Below are 18,591 nucleotides of genomic sequence, written 5' to 3'. Positions count from 1 at the left end.
AGACGGACAAGGCGATTCGTCTCACTATATACCAAACAATTTCCGATCGAACACAAAGCTGAGTTGATGGTTTGGCAATGATTTCCATTGCAGCAGTAGCGTTAATGCGAGCAACACCGATAAATTGTTTCACCAGCTCACTAAATTGAGAAACAGCTATTCACGGTCAAAGCGACTTTTGTCACCGTGTGCAAACACCCATATTAAAGTTCGTAGAAAGTAACGTCCCAAAGTCACTGCTTGGGAATAAGCTTGAGGCAACCCTCCCGCTCTTTCGGGTCGGTGAACGATTTGGTGAAGTCGACTATCTTGCGTAGGGACTGAAGCCGGCTGTAGGGGCCTTCGAAGATCTTCTGCAGCGCGCACAGGCCGTTGTAGTCGTCGTACTCCAAATCGTACACGGCTATTCCGTACTTGAGCTTGGTGTGGTTGGCCTTGAGCTTGCATAGCTGTGTAAACAGCGGCAAAAAAAATCAACACAAAATTCAGGCAGAAATTCACACAAAAGATACGCAAGTTAAACCCTCTCTCCATTTACATCTCAATTACTACTTCTGCCTCTTGTTCATCTTCCTAGTCTTCCAAACTCACCTGGATAAACTATCCTATCTGTACACGGCCATGCATGGTGTGTAGTCTCTATAAGGACATGCATAGAGTGAACAGTCGCAATAAATTTGAATGCCTTTGTTCTTGTCCAGATGACCCTAGACTTGGATTGCTATAAACATGGGTTCTGCAATGTGAACTCGAAGGGCTTGCTAGGACTGGGGCTGCCCATAGAAACCCATATATTCTATATAGGCCCGCATGTTCGACTACTCCCTAATTTCCACCTTCTTCCATGCTTAAGTGGACATGGATAAGCTCTCGTCCTATCTGTGTAGCCTGCAGCCATGTATATTTGCAAAGACGTGGCGCTACAAGTACAGAGTCGATCACACCTATCTAGAGCGCTCGGGCGGTGCCGTCCGGTGGAAATAAAGCAAAATCCCAAAGTAGGCACTGACTTTCACTGATAATACTTGCGCTGAGGAGAAGCCTAATAGACATGTGCACCCCACAGGCACCAGCGCCTTACCCCCAGCAAAGCAGCTGTGATAAGACCTAACTTCATTTGCTCCCCAGCCCACCGCTCGAGCGCTCTAGACAAGTGTGATCGACTCTGTACCCGCACAACAAGTTGAGGAAACGAAGCTCAGGCGCCCTATAGAACGCATGTAGAAAGTGCGGGGCAGTTGATACATCATAAAAAAACTGGAGCGCTTTAAGAAGAAAGATGACAAAAAGAGACGAGAGAACATCGTACGGGAGCAAATAGTCATAAGGAGTGGTCGTCCTTGCCTAACATGTTGGGTATCCTGCTAATACAAGACGGAACAAGTCAGCACTTTGTGTTCTCTGTCATTGCCGTTTGTGCAGCGCTGAGATTTTATCAGGTTTCTCTGTGACATTTACTTTCCTTCACTGCGTGGGTCTTACCTTTTGGCAGAAACTCCTTTCATCATCGTAATTAAAAACGAGCATGCCATCGGTCTTCTTGGTGTACATGACGTCATACCTGTCGTTATACTTGATGTTCTTTGCGTACTCCTTGTGGTTACAGACCTGTCAAGACGAGTGAAAAGACAGTGAGTCTAGGAGGGCGGGCAAGGAGAGGAGGAGGGGGTAGGCGAGGAAGGTGAAGGAAAGCAGCGAATTGAGGTGCACTATTTGCTGTAGTGATGCAACCTAATAATCGTCTATGCATGGATGTATCTCGCGTTGTAAATGTTTAGGAAAGCAGGAACCTTCCCAGATGAGAAGTGCTTCGTTACACAGGCTGACTCACAGCAACATTCCACATGGCTTTAAACTAGCTTCGGTCGTGAACGCATAGTTCCGCACTCACTCACTAGGGAAATGAGGGCGTTGGTTTCTGCTCATCTAAGTCCGCAACCTCATTCCACACAACTCTGCTTTTCCACTCTTGAAGTCTTGATTTCGAAGCGAACCATAGAATGCCTCTTACCATACCTCATTTTGCGAACGCCTGTGTGGAAAGCTTTCTTACAATAGACCTTTACATCCTGTATACGCAGATAGCAGAGCACCGGTTCATTGGACTCTGCGAACAGGCGCTGAGAGATGTCGTCCCGCCTTCTACAGTGCTTGCGCCCGGTGCACAAAAGGCCCGGCACTCAAGCTCAGCATAAAGCGCTCGGCAAGTGCTTTTATGCGAAGCATACTACTTTAGCTACCACTTCAGCCCTTCACCGTGGTTATGCGCCTCCAAATCACGTGATACATGACGTCACGACAGTAGAGAAACGGGGGCCCACCTCGCGCCGTCGCTGTGGTTGTGCGCCTCCAAATCACGTGATACATGACGTCACACCACGTGACACGATGACGTCACGACAGTGGAGAAACGGGGGCCCACCTCGCGCCGTCGCTGTGGTTGTGCGCCTCCAAATTACGCGACACGATGATGCTTCGCATTCTCCAGGCTTAACCAAGTTAAGCCTCAGTCTTTGTTTTTTGCAGTATCCATGAAGTTTCCTGAGAGGTAAAACTGTACGACGATGCACGCCCAACCGCCCTGCTAATTAGAAAGCGCCAAATCCCTGAGACGCAACGAATGACCTCGTATGTGACCATTTCCAGGCGACTGCTTTAAATGGCACCTTTCTCCGTTCTACGGCGTCGGTTTTGTTGTCCTGACAAGAAAATAAAGAGAGGAAAAAAAGTGAATATTGCCATTTGTGCGAAGCTGCTCGAAACAACAATGGCTCCATTCGCAGCAACGATGGTGCGGCCAATAGCGTATTCACTGCCGCAAATAGCACTCAGCAAATCTAGGGTTAGAGAGTGGTATGCGGACGGTCACTTTTAAACGCCTCAAACCCGGTATTCTCGAGTGGTTGGCAATTCTCAATCCTTTCTGTAAGCTGGCATCTCGCTCAGTAGACAAGGAGAACAAGTAACGCACTAGAATGAGATAAGAATGTTGACACCTCGCAACACTGCGCCAGCGTGTCTTTTAAAATCCATCCAAGGCCTCGAAACACCCTGACATATTTTATGACCGCACCTCTGTGTAGGAACCGAACATCTTCGCCGCGAGGTTCTGCTTGCACATCCCTCCGATGTCCTCGTCCTGGGTGCGATGTTTGGTCGCCCAGCGACCCTTCATGGTCACGGACAGCAGCCACTTAGTGCTTGCGCCACTGGACTGCATATATTCCACGGCGTCCATCGTCGAGGGCTGCAAGGTGTGAAAAATCAGGGGGCACTTGGTTGACCTGAAGTGCGATGATGCGAAAGCCTTAAGCGCGGTGTTGCTGCTGGTGTCACTGATGTGTGGTTAACATGTTAAGCTTCGCCTCTAAGAGCGGAACGCGACAGCGTCTTGGAACGCTGCCAGGGAGTCCACAGAACGCCATCGCCCATTCGGCGCTACGCCTTGCTAAATTGGTTTTTTAGGAAAGGAAATGTATCTGTCTCGCATATCTCGGTGGACACCTGAACCTTGCTGTAACGGGCAGGTAGGAAGATGGGGGTGAACGAAGACACCCTATTCACTAGACGCGCCTTTGTTCATTCCAAACCATCGAGCTGGCATGGCGGAGTGGTTAGCGCGCTCGTCTCGCACTCCTGAGACCCTGATTCGATTCCCCAACTCGACTAATTTCCTACTCGGTTTTATTTAGTTTTCTGGTCTGACTAGAAAGGTTAATTAGGCTAATTCCTTAATTAACTAAACTCAGTCCCACTTGGAGCATCACTATAACATCCCCTTAGTTGGTTACATGGTTACTAGCCAAAGTACAATTGGCCCCGTTTGAAATGCGCGCTCTGTGACGTCACGACCATTTCGACTAATTGAAAAGAAAAGCGTGGCATTTTTGTCGACAACTGCTGCTTACAACGATGAGGCATTAAAGTCTTCCGCCTTAAAACATATCCCTCAGAGCCAAAGTTCGGGCTGTTCTTCGCCAACTTTAGTCTGCGTGTCAATACAAGAACTCGTATCAGATGGCAACCGCTCCGGGGTGATGAGTCACAAGCCTCACTCACCAGGGTATAAACGTAGGCTTGTCTGCCGATCCACGTTTCCACAAGAGAAGTTGGCGGCATCACGGTGCAGTCTTGACGCTCGTGATCCCCGTAGGAGTAGTGACCACGGGCGATGAACATATCTGGGTTGAACCGGTCCCTGGATAAAGGAAAGCGGGTCATCACAATCAGAAGTGCGGTTCAATCAAGGTAAAGCGAATCTTCCTTGATCTCTTCCTAATCTTTCAAAGCGCGGCAAAGCAGCGCTAATGACCGGGCGAGTTAATACAGGCACAAAAGCTGTCACTGGTCTGAAGACAAATGCTTAGTCGACCAGCAAGTAACGCCTAATGCATCTCCGGTTGTTATTACGCGATACAAATTTCCGCTTGAAGCCTCGTATGTTTAAGGCATGTCTGTATACACCAAGCATACAGAGATGCTGTAAAAAATGCAGACAAGAAAAGCAAGGCATTGCTTGCCATCAAAAGAACTGCGCCACAATCGACCATACAAATTTAGCATCAACAAAAAGTTTGTGCAAAAATAAGTCATGGTAGAGAAAGTGATAATGATATGAGCTAGAAAAATTCACGCAAAAAACGGGAAAGAAATTATATAAAAAAAGCCGTAAACAAAACCAAAGTCTAATATAGAATAGTGCAAAAAAATTATTACTAGTAGCTTCACATTACCATTACCAAGTCACTACTGGTACACTGATCATTAGTGGTTCACATTTCGTTTTTTTTTTCCAGCCTTTAACGGTCACTCTATGGGCGACGCCGGTTTTTCGTGTCGATGAGCTATCCAATGTATTCGTATTAAAAATGCAAGAAACGCGACAAAGCGGCAACCAACACAACGAGAAAACACTCTTGGCACTACCCTAAAAAAGAGGGCGCTCGAGGACAGCTTACTCACTTTTTACTCCCATATAAGCTCATTTGTGTTTAAACTGCATAGCTAGCACTGATTATTATTGCGAAAGCAATACTACTTGCACTTTCACGCCTTTGCCGTGCCGCGGCGGTGACCACCATTGACCTTCATTTGACCTTGATTGCATTAGTTTGGATTAGATTGGATTGCATTGGATTGGACTGGACTAGACTGGACGGGATTGGACGGGATTGGATTGGATTGGATTAGGTTAGATTAAATTAAATTAAATTAGATTGGGTTGGATTGGAGTGGACTTGAGTTGATTGAATTGGATTGGAATGGGTTGGATTGGATTGGATTGGTTTGGATTTGATTGGATTGGATTGGATTGAATTGTATAACCGATGCATCACCACAAGTCTAACCACAAGCACCACCACCAGCTACACTACCAGCTGTACCATGGCGTAGGTACGGATATTGCTTTCGCAATTACCGGGCTTAACCAAGCTAAGCCACAGCGAATTTTCGCCATTGGTTATTGCCCTGATTTTTGTTTGGTTAATGATTGCCACACTGGGTTGAGCACCAACACCGCTCTCTTAAGCTCGTTATACTTACGTGGCACTAACCGAGACACTTTATTTTAATTTCCTCTTAGCCAGTCCCAGCGTACTAAAGCACCCTTCCTTTGCCGAAGTGCCGTTTAAAGCATATGGTTACAATTTATTACCGCACCAACTTCAGGCTCTGTTAACATGCCGAAATACTCGCCGACATTGAACGCAATGGCGTCAGAGCCGCCCCGCATATCATGCAACCGCATAAGCAACGGAGTTTTGTCATCTGCTAGTCACGTTGTATTACAACGTTACACGCGTAGTGCGCTTATATGGTCTGAGAAGAATTCAGAAGGGAAACAAGGAGGGAGAATCAGAAGCCACTTCTCTCAAAACATTACCGCGTGACGTCTTAGTGTTTTATGGCTGATGCCACCACCACCGAAGAGACGAATAGGGGTGCGTCTACGGGAATTAGTGGAAAGAAAGTAGGGAGACTGCCAGTGATTCCCGGTTGATTTTGCCGATTCCAGTGCTATATAACTTAAAAAGTAAAAAACAAAATAGGATAAGTGCATCGGCAGTGGTTCTTTTTGTTCCGCCTTTCGCGGATACAAATTCACCGCATTGCTTCCTGCAGGTTCCTGGTCCAAGCCTTGCTGTACGCAGCCATCCCGAGAACGACGTAGGCTGACTTCCCCATCTTCTTCGCCGTGTCCGCTTGATCCCCCATTGCCTGAAACGGAACCTTCTGTTCAATGCCCACGCCAAACCTGTCGTAGTGCACCGTATGCGTGTAACGTTCAAATGTTGAACGCTAGGTCATATCAAATTCCGGTCGTGGTGGGTGCATTTCGATCGCTCCAAACGTCCAAACGTAAAAGGCACCCGTGTTCTGAGTGGTCTGTGCGCACTTAGAACCATGGATGATCGAAATTAATGTAGCCCTTTCACTCTCATTATCCCTTCCCGCACGGCACACGTTAGGTCGACATACACGGCGAGGGAAGGCATAAGGGATAGGCGTAGGTCGGTAGGAAAGGGAATGCCTTCTTTGTTTCCTCGTAAACGCCCCGACCCACTACCAACGAAAGATAAATCCTTGACGCTCTGTTCCCGCCGAAGTGAAGTGACGACAAAATGATTCATTACATTATGGCTTGGATTAGCTGCCCTGGCCCTCAGTCACTGGCGTTCGGTTGCTGTGTCGAAGTTCCCGGCATGAAATCCCTTTTGCGGCAGCAGTGTTTTCACAGAGGGAAAATACATAAACACTTTTGTGGATGCGATCTTAGCGCGTCAAATAGCTCTCGATGGTCGAAATTTATTGTCAGCCAAACAGAATTTCTCAAAGCTTCCAGTCAGTTTGTGAACATTTAATCTGGAGCAAACTGGAGGTCAGGGAGGGGGGGCTTCGGAGAGACAAACAATGACGAAATATGAAATTAGAGATTATTGTGCTAAGGTGCCGAAAAAATGAAAAACTGAAGATGCCTCCCAATTCAAGGCAAAGCTCACCTTCAAACAGTCGAAGAGAGTTGGTATTACAGTTTGAGGAATGTTGAACACAGGCACGTCGATGACTCCCATGTGAAAAATACCCTTGCTCCATAATGCATCCAGCAAGACCTGATTTCTCTCCTGAAGATCCTCTTTCACGGTATCAGTGTAGCTATTGCACCAGAAAGAGAGTAAAATATTTTGTCAGTTCACGATACATGCCGTAACACCGAGTTGGACAACGGATAAAATCAAAGCAAACGGCCACCAGCAAGCCCTATTCTGCTAACCTGTACAGGCATTAGAACACACAGCATTTTAGTAAAGGGCAACATTAAGTGGAAGAGTGCAAATAGAAAACGCAATAAAGAATTCTCTCACGGCACAGAACTTTTTTTTTTCTGGCTGGGGGCTATCCTCTGAAGTTCTTCATGAATGAGAAAGTAGTCTGATAGTAGCTCTAGTAAGAAAAATAAAAAGCGTTCCTTGTTGAACGTCCTCCCGACACTCTCTACTTATTCCGTCACCGCCATGCTTCAAACCCATTACAGAGGTAAGTGGGTTACACAGTATGTTTATAGGAATCAGCATAATATATCAAAAGTCCAGAGGCGTATTCTGTTTGTATATTTTCTTACTGTTATTTTATATTTCCAGATTTATTTTGGCAAAGTACTGTCATCCTTGTTCCTTTGCAACGTGTGATTCTCAATATATATTCATTTTTCCTTTTGTGCATTTATATCGTTTAATTCTTGTTCATTGTTTTCTTAACAGTATTTTAATTCTGCCTAATTATTGATTATGATTAATTCTTCCAAAAGTATAGCATTAATTATTATGCTCCAGCACGCTTTGTTAAGTTCTAGAGGAGGGTTGAGAGGCATCCGAGTCAGCTGTTTTTTTGTTTTTTTTTAGAAACATACCTCCAGCGGGGTCCTTTTTCCTGGCTCTTAACGCAAGCCCGAAAAATATGAAAAATACCACGTCACGTCACTCTTGCGTTGCCGTAATTTTGCACTCTACACCTTGTTTTGCAAGCGATCGGCAGCCCCCCCCCCCCCCCCCCCCCCCACTTCGACAGACTGCGCGATACAAAAAAAAAAGTGTATGCATAGGCTACCTTCAACTACGCAATTTCTCCTCTTTTCTTCCTTTCTTTTGTCCATGTTATAGCTGAAAAAAAGCTTCTCAGTTGGCTTTAGGTTTCCTGCCTATCAGATATCGGAGACAGCGCTGCGTGTTTTCCCTGTACTGGTGAAGATGCTGTTAGCGCGTCGGCCGCTCACTTCGGCACGGCACGGATAGCATGATCCCTCCGGTCGTTGAAAACGGTTGAGTGTACAACAATAAAGAAGCGCTATGGTGACCTTGGTCACCTGTTTCGTTTGTTTTTCATATTTCACGGGACGTCGTTATCTACGGAAGAAAAGACCACGCAGTAGGTACGGGGCTGCAAAAAACTGATTCGGAAGTTTCTGATCCCCTCTACACGTAAAACACCCTGCATATATTTAAAACGCACTTTCTTGCCGCTAAAATTCTGAAGTTGTGGTACCTTTATTAAAATGTGGTTTGGTTTATGGTATGGTTTATGGGGTTTAACGTCCCAAAGCGACTCAGGCTCTCAGAGACGCCGCAGTGGAGAGTTCCTAAAAATTTCGACCACCTGGGGTTCTTTAACGTGCACTGACATCGCACAGTACACGGCCCTCTAGAATTTCGCCTTCATCGAAATTCGACCCCCACGGCCGGGATCGAACCCACGCCTTTCGGGTCACCAGCCAAGCACCATAACCACTGAGCCACCGCGGCGGCTGGATTAAAATGTAAATTAAATATCAATTAATTATTTAATTAAACGACTTCGCTTAAAAGCCTCTCTGGAGCTCACTTGAACGCGAATCCCACGCCGAACTCTGTGCGAACATAGCTCGGGGCCGCGGTGAGGAAGGCCTTCAGGTTCGGCTGGAATGTCTTGGGGTCGGTGAGCGTGTTCTCGCCGCCAGCGTAGGCAGAGTTGAAGAAGATGAAGTCGCACAGGTTGTCAGGGGGGAAGACAGTGCTCTCGTTCGTGGCCAGGCCGAAGGTGCAGAACAGGCTCTCACGGTCCAGAGGCTTGTCTGGAAAGAGAAGTTACAACCTTTGCAGTAATCTGGTTAGACAGTATGGTAGTACTCTGGTCCGATGGTATGGTATGGTCTGGTTTGGTTCATGGCATGGCTTATGGGGGTTTAACGTCCCAAAGCGACTGAGGCTATGAGAGACGCCTTAGTGAAAGGCTGCGTAAACACGCTGAAAGCAGTCCAATACATAGACTAAAACATTAGAGAATCAGCCGTTTAAGTCTTCTTGGGCGAAGACCGTGTCGTTTACACAACCAATCATGCAACCAGGCGCTGTTTTCTAAAAATTTCGACTATGTGGACATGTACTTACCATATGGTTTTTGCCCAAATTGAAGAGAGGACTTTTCTGTACCAGCAGCTCATCATTCTTTGTTTCATTTTTCATTTTGGCACAAAGTTCACTATGCATTGAATCCGTAAGACTAGCGTTAAAGTTAGCAATAAAAAACTTGCACAACAAATATCCTCCATAATAAGTCGTCCGAGTAGAGACACATACATCGGTGATTTATTTCAAGCCGGTTCCAGTTTCTATGCAACTAGCGCAATCCCACACAGCGGTGGCAGCTTCTGCCGGTTTTTAAAGCAAGAGGACCTGCCCATTTAAGCCAAGCCCAATTGGACATCCCCGATTAATGGAGACTTCTGAGTACGAGCGCAAGTCTTATATTGATCAAATCACTAAATAAGCGTTACTGTCGCCTGATACCCCCGCGAAGTATTTAAACAGGTCGCATCTACTGCTGTCCATGTTAACCACTAATTAACACATAGTCATGTATCCACTTCACCGCTTAAACATGACTATGGCCAACTTACACGTCCATTACACCTGCGAGCCCTTGAAATTTGTCTCACAGTACATTGTCGTGTTTTAAATTTTTCCAAGTAAACAAATGTTTGTCGACATTTTCAGCTAGATGGTTATCTGAAAGACAGTATGGAAGTGAGTTACGCGTCGTTGTAGTGGTCGTCGTTGTGGTGGTCGTCGTGGTTGTGGTCGTAGTGGTCGTGGTTGTAGTCGTGGTCGTGGTAGTGCTGGGGGATGTGACAGTGCTAGTAGAAGAGGTAGTGGTAGTGGAAGTGGTAGTAGCGGTTTCTGTGCGATGGTCATCCTGCTTCTCAGAAGTCACATCTTCGCTGGCTGTGCCGTCTCTCACAGCCGGCTTCACCGTCACCGCTAACACACGCTCGTCGTCGGTGCCACCCTCTACCGGGACCTCGTTCTCTGCGCAGCACCCGGGTAAAAGTGCTATGGTTCAGCATAACGCATGTGCGTTATAAGAGAGCGCACTACCAGCATTGTAAAATGATCGAAGAAGTGATTTCATTTGAAGCCTGAGGAAGATTCAGAAGCTGCCTCAGGCCACGGCAAGAAGCGAAGGACACACTCTGGAATCCTGTCAATGACCACTTCTGTGCATAGCGTTCAGTAAGCTGCGAAAGTGGGTAATGTCCAACTGTATTTAGAAGTAAAATTAAAGCGAGAGCACCAACACATCCCTGTTTTTAGCGAAGACACAGGCTTCTTGGTCTGCTTGGGCCTCTGCATTGGTCCTAGACTTCCCATGCAACAATCTCTAAATAAGAGGCAATCTGACCGCTATGGCCTTTCAAAAGCATCAACACATGCCTGTCTATAGCAAGGACACGGACTTCTTGCTCTGCTTGGGCCTCTGCATTGGTCCTAGACTTTCCATGCAACAGTCTCTAAAGCAGAGACTATCCGACCACTGGGGCCTTTCAAGTTCGAAAAGACATGAACCGAAGCGGCTGACATGAAACAACTACAAAGGGTCCGTTTATAAAGAGCCCCACACCGCAGCAAACAAGCAATGGACATGATGTCAACATTGGAGTTCAAGATTACAAGTCATGACAACGTGGGCCGTTAGCTTGTATAAGTTTGCAAGTCCAGGATGCCAACACCAGTGACAAATAAATGACAGCGCAAGGACACGAAGACTAGACGAGACAACAAGGACGGCGCTGACGCGCCTTTCCTTCAGGATCAGCGCCGTCCTTGTTGTCTCGTCTAGTCCTCGTCTCCTTGCGCTGTCATTTATTTGTTCAAGACATGTACCAACACGTCCAGTTTTCCACTTTAGACCAGTGACAACAACGCAGCTATTTCTAACAGCAGTTAATCATGCCAATCTCCACGTCATTTAAAGACAGAGTTAGGACGTGACATCTACGAGACTCTTTGTAGTCCATTATTAATAACAATTGCTTTTCCTGTGCGTTGCTTCAGCCAAACTTACGAGTCGTGAAACGTAGTAGTCGTAGTAGTTGTGCTAAACGATGGCAACAGTGAATCGTTGGATGCGGCGCAAGTGATTAGAGGAGCTAGAGCGACTCTAAGAACCACTCCATGCAATCATTTTTCTCAGTATAATTTTATTCTCTCGATATTTCTGGCTATTTTTTTACGTTTGTTCCGCAGAAAAATACACATTTATGATCGAGAACATGGGACTTAAAAATCATCCCGCCAGTCGATTCAAACTCGTGACGGCCTTATCAAAAAATTGAGTGTTCCCACCACTTGGAAGTTTATGGTGGCGTAACGTATCCTCTTGGATCTGCGCCGGAAGATGGGTGTCGACGAACAACTTAAACTTGCTACATTAACTAAGTATGAGACGGCGGCTATCTTTTCTCCATAACATACTGCTTCGCTACTGCGGCCTGGAGCCAACTGATCCCACTTCGAGTTATTGATCAATTTGCTCTCGCTCTACGGTATACTAGCCGTCCCGATTAGCTCAGATGGTTGAGCGACTGGACCGGTGAAGCGGTGGTCCCGAGTTCGAAACCCGGAACAGGAAGAATTTTTCTTTAACCACGAAGTTTCTTTGGAAGCTGTACAGCTTTTCTTTGTAGCCGTATGGCTGCGCTTGGATGCATGCCAATTTGTAATTACTCCCGTATTACAAATGACGGAGGTCCATATGAATGAAAATTCAATGGTTCAAATTAATGGAATCGTTAGATAACACAGGCCCAGGACTCGATGTTAGTCCACTGGTCCTATAGTTATTGGTGTATGCTGCTATTGGTGGTATTGTCTATGGTCATTTGGCCGTTAGGCCAGAGATCGCGGCCATTAGGCCATTCCAGCATGAATTGTAAGACACTGCAGGCTGCAGATCGTGTTCTTGGTTTAGAGAAGACGGCAAACCAGCAAACAGCAGAAGCATGTACCAAAGCACATATAATATATGGAAAATAGAACGCGCTACGACACGTACTTATCTTCACTATCACCATGACTGCCGCCGCAAGAGTGATGATGGCCAACGTGAAGGCAATTATGAACGTGCGCGTTTTGTCCCTGGCTACCCTGCAGTTGGAAGGATCAAACACATTCATAGATTTCCAGCAGCGCACTTCAAGAACGCGGGTTGGTATTGCGTAAAAACTCTACTCAGTTGGAAATATGATTAACGAAACTCTAAATCATCTAAATCTTTTCCAAACTTGGCATACTGAAAGTCAGCTCACACTTATCTCACAACTACTTCAACGTAAAACTCTGAAGCGGATATCAAGCTTATCGCAGGGAGAAACGTGAAGATTATACGGCTGAACATTGTGAAACATTTTATTATTGCGAAAGCTATACTACTTCCAAGAACGGCCTTTCGCATAGCGGCGGCCACTTGGCACGTTTGACCTTTAGAATGATCCCTGACGTCATACCATGCCGAGTGACGTCACAGCGTGACGTAATACCAGGAGCGAGAGACGGGCTACCAGCTCGGCTCATCGGGTAACGGCGGCCGCTTGGCACGGCGCGCCGCGCTCCTCCCGCTAGAGGCGCTAGTGACGTTATAGCGTGACGTGATACCAGGAGCGAGATACGGGCTACCAACTCTGCTCGTCGGGTAACGGCGGCCGCTTGGCACGGCGCGCCGCGCTCCTCCCGCTAGAGGCGCTAGTGACGTTATAGCGTGACGTCATACCAGGAGCGAGATACGGGCTACCAACTCTGCTCGTCGAGTAACGGCGGCCGCTTGGCACGGCGCGCCGCGCTCCTCCCGCTAGAGGCGCTAGTGACGTTATAGCGTGACGTCATACCAGGAGCGAGATACGGGCTACCAACTCTGCTCGTCGGGTAACGGCGGCCGCTTGGCACGGCGCGCCGCGCTCCTCCCGCTAGAGGCGCTAGTGACGTTATAGCGTGACGTCATACCAGGAGCGAGATACGGGCTACCAACTCTGCTCGTCGGGTAACGGCGGCCGCTTGGCACGGCGCGCCGCGCTCTTCCCACTAGAGGCGCTGCATATGCAGTATAAAAACACCTACTTTCGCAGCCTACCAGGCTTAACCACAGCTAAGTCCCCGCCAATTTTTTATTCAAATAATCTCCATCGATGGACATCTGCTGCAGTTACACCTTCACCGCTGAGCTGCCACTGCCGTGTCGTTTGCACCATACAGTATACCGTAGCAGGAGTGTCGAATAAGTTCGATTTCATTGAGGATCAACAAGTAATCCAGTAGCGCACGCAAGAGGACGCGCCTAGTTCTCGTTCTGCGGTAACTCCCATGAGTAAGGAACACACCGCAATGTTTTCATGACGGAGGGCTCTGTTTAAAAGGAATGAGGGAGGAGGGCGAACAGCGAGTAGGTGAAAACACTGTTCCCCAACTTTCAGTCATTGTAAATCGCTAGTATTCCCGTGAAACTCTGGCAACTTGTGGCCTAGTGCTCAAAAATTTGATTGAAACTTACCTCGTCTTCAGGGCCGCTGGAAAATGAAAGATGGTCTCGTTAATGAGGCCGTAATAAGCAGGGGCAGAGAAACGGATAGCAAAATAACAGCCGAGTATTAAATTAATAAAATCTTCCAAAAATGTCACGTGGTTGAAAGTAGATTTTCACAGCATATTTAGGAGAGACCTGGAACGAGGACCTCGCGAACTTAACCATGTTCATGAGCCAGAGTGAGACTCCACCAAAGACGCTTTTAAATGCTGTATAGGACTGCACCACCAACCTACGGGGAGTCGAGTAGAGCTAGAGCAATACTGAAGCGTCTACTTTCACATCGGTGCTTAAACGCATGTTTGGCGCATCCTTGCTGTCTTGCATGCGTGTCCAGTGCGAAATCATTGAAGAGCGTGGAATTCCGCTTTCGTTACCGAACATGATAATTGGTTTTTAAAATAGGTTAGAATAGAACATGCGAACAAATATTTTTGGGAGTCATATCGCAAAGACGTAGATGGTGAGGAACGAAGTTCTGAAGGGTAGTGCCCTGCACGCTGCATTCTTGGCTGGCCGAGGACTTAATCTCAGTGCTGTACTATTTGACTTGCCGCTCTTGTATCTGGTGGTTTTGGTGCCGAGCGTGGTGCTTTTTGTGCTGACCGCAGAACTTCTGGAGTAGGCCGTGGTGCTTTTGGTGTCGGTCACGGTGCTTTTGGTGTCGAATAAAGGGCGTCTGGTGCCGTCCATCATCTCTCCCTCTCTGCTGGCCACCGCAAGGTGTACCGCAAAGTGACGTTGTCAACTCTTTGGACGGCTGAAAACAACGCAGTCAACCCGAACGTAAAATTGATTACGGTTCACCTTTTCTGTAATGGTGCTGTAACAAAACGTTTCGTAGGCCACCGCGGTGGCCGAGTGGTTGGTTTGGTTTATTGGGGTTTAACGTCCCAAAGCGACTCAGGCTATGAGGAACGCCGTAGTGAAGGGCTCCGGAAATTTCGACAACCTGGGGTTCTTTAGCGTGCACGACTGATTATGATGTTCGGCTGCTGACCCGAAAGACGCGGGTTCGATCCCAACCTCTGCGGAAGCATTCGCATGGAGGCGGAATGATAGAGGTCCGTACGCTGCGCTATGTCAGTGCACCTTGAAGAACCCCAGGTGGTTGAGATTACCCGGAGCCCTTCACAGCGGTGTCCCTCCCTCATAGCCCGAGTCGCTTTGGGACGTTAAACCCTAAAAACTATAAACATTTCCTATGGCGATTGAAAAATTTGTGTTTTCCGCATGACCCACGGGTTTCAACATTGTGCCCACATGTTTTACGCATGTCTAACACGAAACCAAAAGAATCTAATACCTACTACACGCACAAATAAGGCAGGGAGGCTGTAAAACATACCAGGAACCCATATGGCGTCATGTAGTACGTCACGTTTAAATGTGATAAAAAGCATGCGGAAAACGTACAGTGACAAGCTATTTTTGTACCATATGGATTCCTTTTCCAAATAAATCTGTATACGCGGCTCCGCTAAAAGCTTTTTGTCGGCCACAGGATGTTTCGGAATTTTCATCTTCAAAGACGTGCAAGATATCTAAGTGGCATCTGGCAACATGTGGACACTACCCTGGTCATCGCAGTGTCTGAGGAAGGTGCAGGCAGGTAGCCATGTTGTTAAATAGGAACAATAACTTGATCTCTTTCCTAGTAGCACGCAGTAGTGTCACTAATATATTCCGACAGCCAGCAATACTATCCTAATTAAAAAAGATTACTAAGGAACATATTGGTATAAAACATCGCAAAAGACACGGATACGCAAGTGGACGACACGACCGCTGTCTTTTGAGCTGTTTTATCCCAAATAACGTAACAACGACCTCAACGTTCTGTATTACTGCACGCCAGAGACACTCCGCTCGAAGGCGACTGACGCTCCGAAAAAGCGAAACTGTGCCGCGTGTCAAGTTTCGCCGTAGACACTGCTCAGTATAACGTGTCAGGTTGTGCCAGCTTATCAACATTGGGGAGTTCGGAGCTCACCACAGCGCACAAATAGGATGTGTGTATTCACCAGCGCAAACAGGGGAGAAAATAAGTCGCGAAGTTTTTACGTACTTTCCAGACCAGAGTAACCTCGGCGGCGACTTCGACAAGTCGTACTCACCTAGTGATCCAAACTATTTCTTGAAACAGCGAAAAATGAATTTCTTCGTGGCACAGCTTTCAATATTAAATAACACATTTCTCTGCCCTGAAGTCCCTCAGACAGCGGCCAATAAATGTATCGATGAGATTCAGTGAATCAGAAAAACTAAAGCTCTTTTTGGTTAACCAGAAAAAATAAAGCTCTTTTTGCAAGTGCAACGGAAATCTGTTATTCATCTTTGGTACGAAAACTCTTCCTCAAAAAGAAAATGGCAACAGTGTCCTACCCTGCCATTCGCCGTTCCCATTATTCCTCATAGCTCCTCTAGCAGTATTGTTATATACCGGGTGTCCCAGCTAAATGTAACCAAACTTTTTAAAAAGGCGAAGTGTCCTAGTCCAGTGAAACCAACTGAGGGTTGTTCATAGTCGCATGGCCTAGTCTTGAGCATTTTTTCGCTCTTCAAAGTTAATTTCATTGGTTAAGTTTAATTAGCTAACTTTTTAATTATTGACTTCAGGAGGAAAGTGTCAAAGAAAAAGTTTTAGATCGCCTCGAGAAACCGCTCGTAGTGCTGTTTCCGTAAAGTTACGATTTACGTAGCTTCATTTATTGGCCTTAAAAGAAAGTTATCACGTGACCAGCTGCTCGCTCACTTCTCTGCCCCAATGTGCACCCAAAGTCTCATCGAGGAGAGGACTTCAGAAAAAAACGAATTTCATTCTTTAAGGCGCGTCTTGGGACGTTGAAGTGGCACAGTTGTAATGTGGAAGCTTTTTCTTATTGGGCGGGTTATGGTTAAATGCCGGTAAAAAAACTACTTTACGTAAATATTACTTTGCTGCAAATGTTTCAGTAACCTGTTTCTCAAAGCGATCTACAACTTTTCCATGGACACTTTGTTCCTCAAGTCAATAATTAAAAAGTTAGTTAATTAAACTTACCTAATTAGTCAACCTCGAAGAACGAAAAAATACGGCAGACTAGGTCACGCGACTCTAAACAATCCTCATTTGGTTTCAGGCGGCTAGGACACCCCGTGTTTTTTAAAAGCTTGGTTACATTTAGCTGGGACACCTGGTACATAGCGCATGAGAAAAATAGGCTCAATATAATGGCTCGCAAACTCATAGTCCAGTAGTCTCAACCTTGCGAAACGCCGGTGGTCAATTCGTATTCCGCTGCACTTTCTTGCTCATCTCAGATCCCGCTTTGGTGGCGAGCTGCGCTGTGAATGCCATCTGACCCTAAACTGCGATACGGACTCGACGAGCTGACAACTGTTATATACTACGCCGATACATTCGGGACCCCTCCGATTACTAGGCTCAGCTACTTGGACTTCGATAGGTTCACCCGAAAACAGCGCATAAAATGGACTTCGGCCAAACAGGCGGGCCCTTTCCCAGGTGCTCATTGACCCTGTCTTATACCCCTGTCGCACGGGCACTTTCGAGCATCATTGAACTCGATCTGCATCGAGATTTTCGAGCACGCCCGAAACATCCGGTGGTACACGGGCATTTTCAATGCTCCTTGAGAAGTTTCTCTCGCGTGTGTTAGATGGCGCCAATGTTCCTCCAACAGCCATAACATGGTGATGTCTGGCAACACTGTGCAGTCGGGTGCAGTGGCAGCCAGATCCGTAGCCAGACGTGTGGCGCACTTCTGCTGCGGTTCGATAGAAACCGAGGGTCCGCAATGCCTCCGCGATTTCTGCGTGGACTGCGGCGTTTTTCTTCTGGAGCCGCAGATCATCTAGGCACTCTTGCCAGCAGTCAATGAGAGCGGCTGTCACGCGCTCGCTCCACAGTTTGCGCGTCAACGAGCAGGAGGACGCCATCTTTGTTGTTTACACTGGCGGCGAAGCTTGGATCGTGGTGTCGAGATTATTTATAAATATGTATGCATATAAGCAGGCATAGTGCCTGAAAATGTTCTGTCTTGCATTTTAATCAATTAGAACAACAATTGTCGTTTTATTTTGTTAATTAGTGTTAATTTTTATAGCTTCGTGAGAGCGAGAGTGCTTTCGATTGTGCTTGGAACCTCAATCGCTCTTGAGGTATCGGCATCAAGTCAAGCAGGATTGTGCTCGATAGCGCTTGAAAGTGGCCGTGTGACAACCGTAGATCTGCATTGAGTTCAATGAACAATGACTCAATGAGGATCGAAAGTGCCCGTGTGACAAGGGTATTAAGCGCTGTTTCCAGCACAGTCAGAGTCCCTCGACACGCTACGCGAGTGAATGGAAAGATTTGCGATTCTTACTAGGCGATCTCAGGACTCAGAACGCAGGGCCGTAGGACTCAAGGTGAGCAGCAGAGCTCAGCCGTGAAGACCAGTGCATGGCTGCGTCGAGGGCGGGTGAGCTTCTTGCTTCTTCTTCTCCTTCTTGTGTCCTAGCGCGAGACGGTCGGGGCGAAGATGTTAACGGGCAACGTGTCGGCTGCGATCTGGCGCGGGCAAGAACGCAGGCGACACGTCGCATAATATAGTGACAACAGTGATTCAATGCGTGACAAGAAATCACTATTAAGGCATTCAGGCATTAACGCTTCCGCCCTAAGAGTGCCGCATTTCAGTGAGCACATCACGACATTGT

The 18,591-nt window shown here is 47.0% G+C and overlaps 1 protein-coding gene across 1 annotated transcript; it reads right to left on the bottom strand.

The window, feature by feature from the left end:
• Positions 1 to 218: 218 nt before the first annotated feature.
• On the bottom strand, positions 219 to 12,487 carry LOC149348369 (uncharacterized). The gene is made up of 9 exons (XM_089541732.1): positions 12,367 to 12,487; positions 10,068 to 10,340; positions 8,878 to 9,106; positions 7,002 to 7,155; positions 6,107 to 6,219; positions 4,060 to 4,198; positions 3,074 to 3,247; positions 1,483 to 1,608; positions 219 to 449 (listed from the first exon to the last, which is right to left on the bottom strand). Exons 1-9 carry the CDS (start codon positions 12,485 to 12,487, stop codon positions 234 to 236), a joined length of 1,545 nt encoding a protein of 514 aa, XP_089397858.1. The 3' UTR covers positions 219 to 233.
• Between the last annotated feature and the right edge of the window lie 6,104 nt (positions 12,488 to 18,591).

Source organism: Amblyomma mixtum, chromosome 4 (assembly GCF_055824585.1).
Source record: "Amblyomma mixtum isolate Tamu chromosome 4, ASM5582458v1, whole genome shotgun sequence".
Taxonomy (NCBI): Eukaryota; Metazoa; Arthropoda; class Arachnida; order Ixodida; family Ixodidae; genus Amblyomma; species Amblyomma mixtum.
Note: the sequence above shows the minus strand (reverse complement) of the source record. Positions and strands in the feature narration are given on the sequence as shown.

Bases quoted from the DNA above. Each gene is read 5' to 3' on its own strand.
- LOC149348369 (XM_089541732.1), bottom strand. From the start codon at position 12,487: ATGAATGTGTTTGATCCTTCCAACTGCAGGGTAGCCAGGGACAAAACG. The intron at 10,341-12,366 runs GTACGTGTCGTA...GGTGCTGCGCAG, and splicing joins CATGGTGATAGTGAAGATAA to AGAACGAGGTCCCGGTAGAG. The intron at 6,220-7,001 runs GTGAGCTTTGCC...GTTCCGTTTCAG, and splicing joins CTCTCTTCGACTGTTTGAAG to GCAATGGGGGATCAAGCGGA.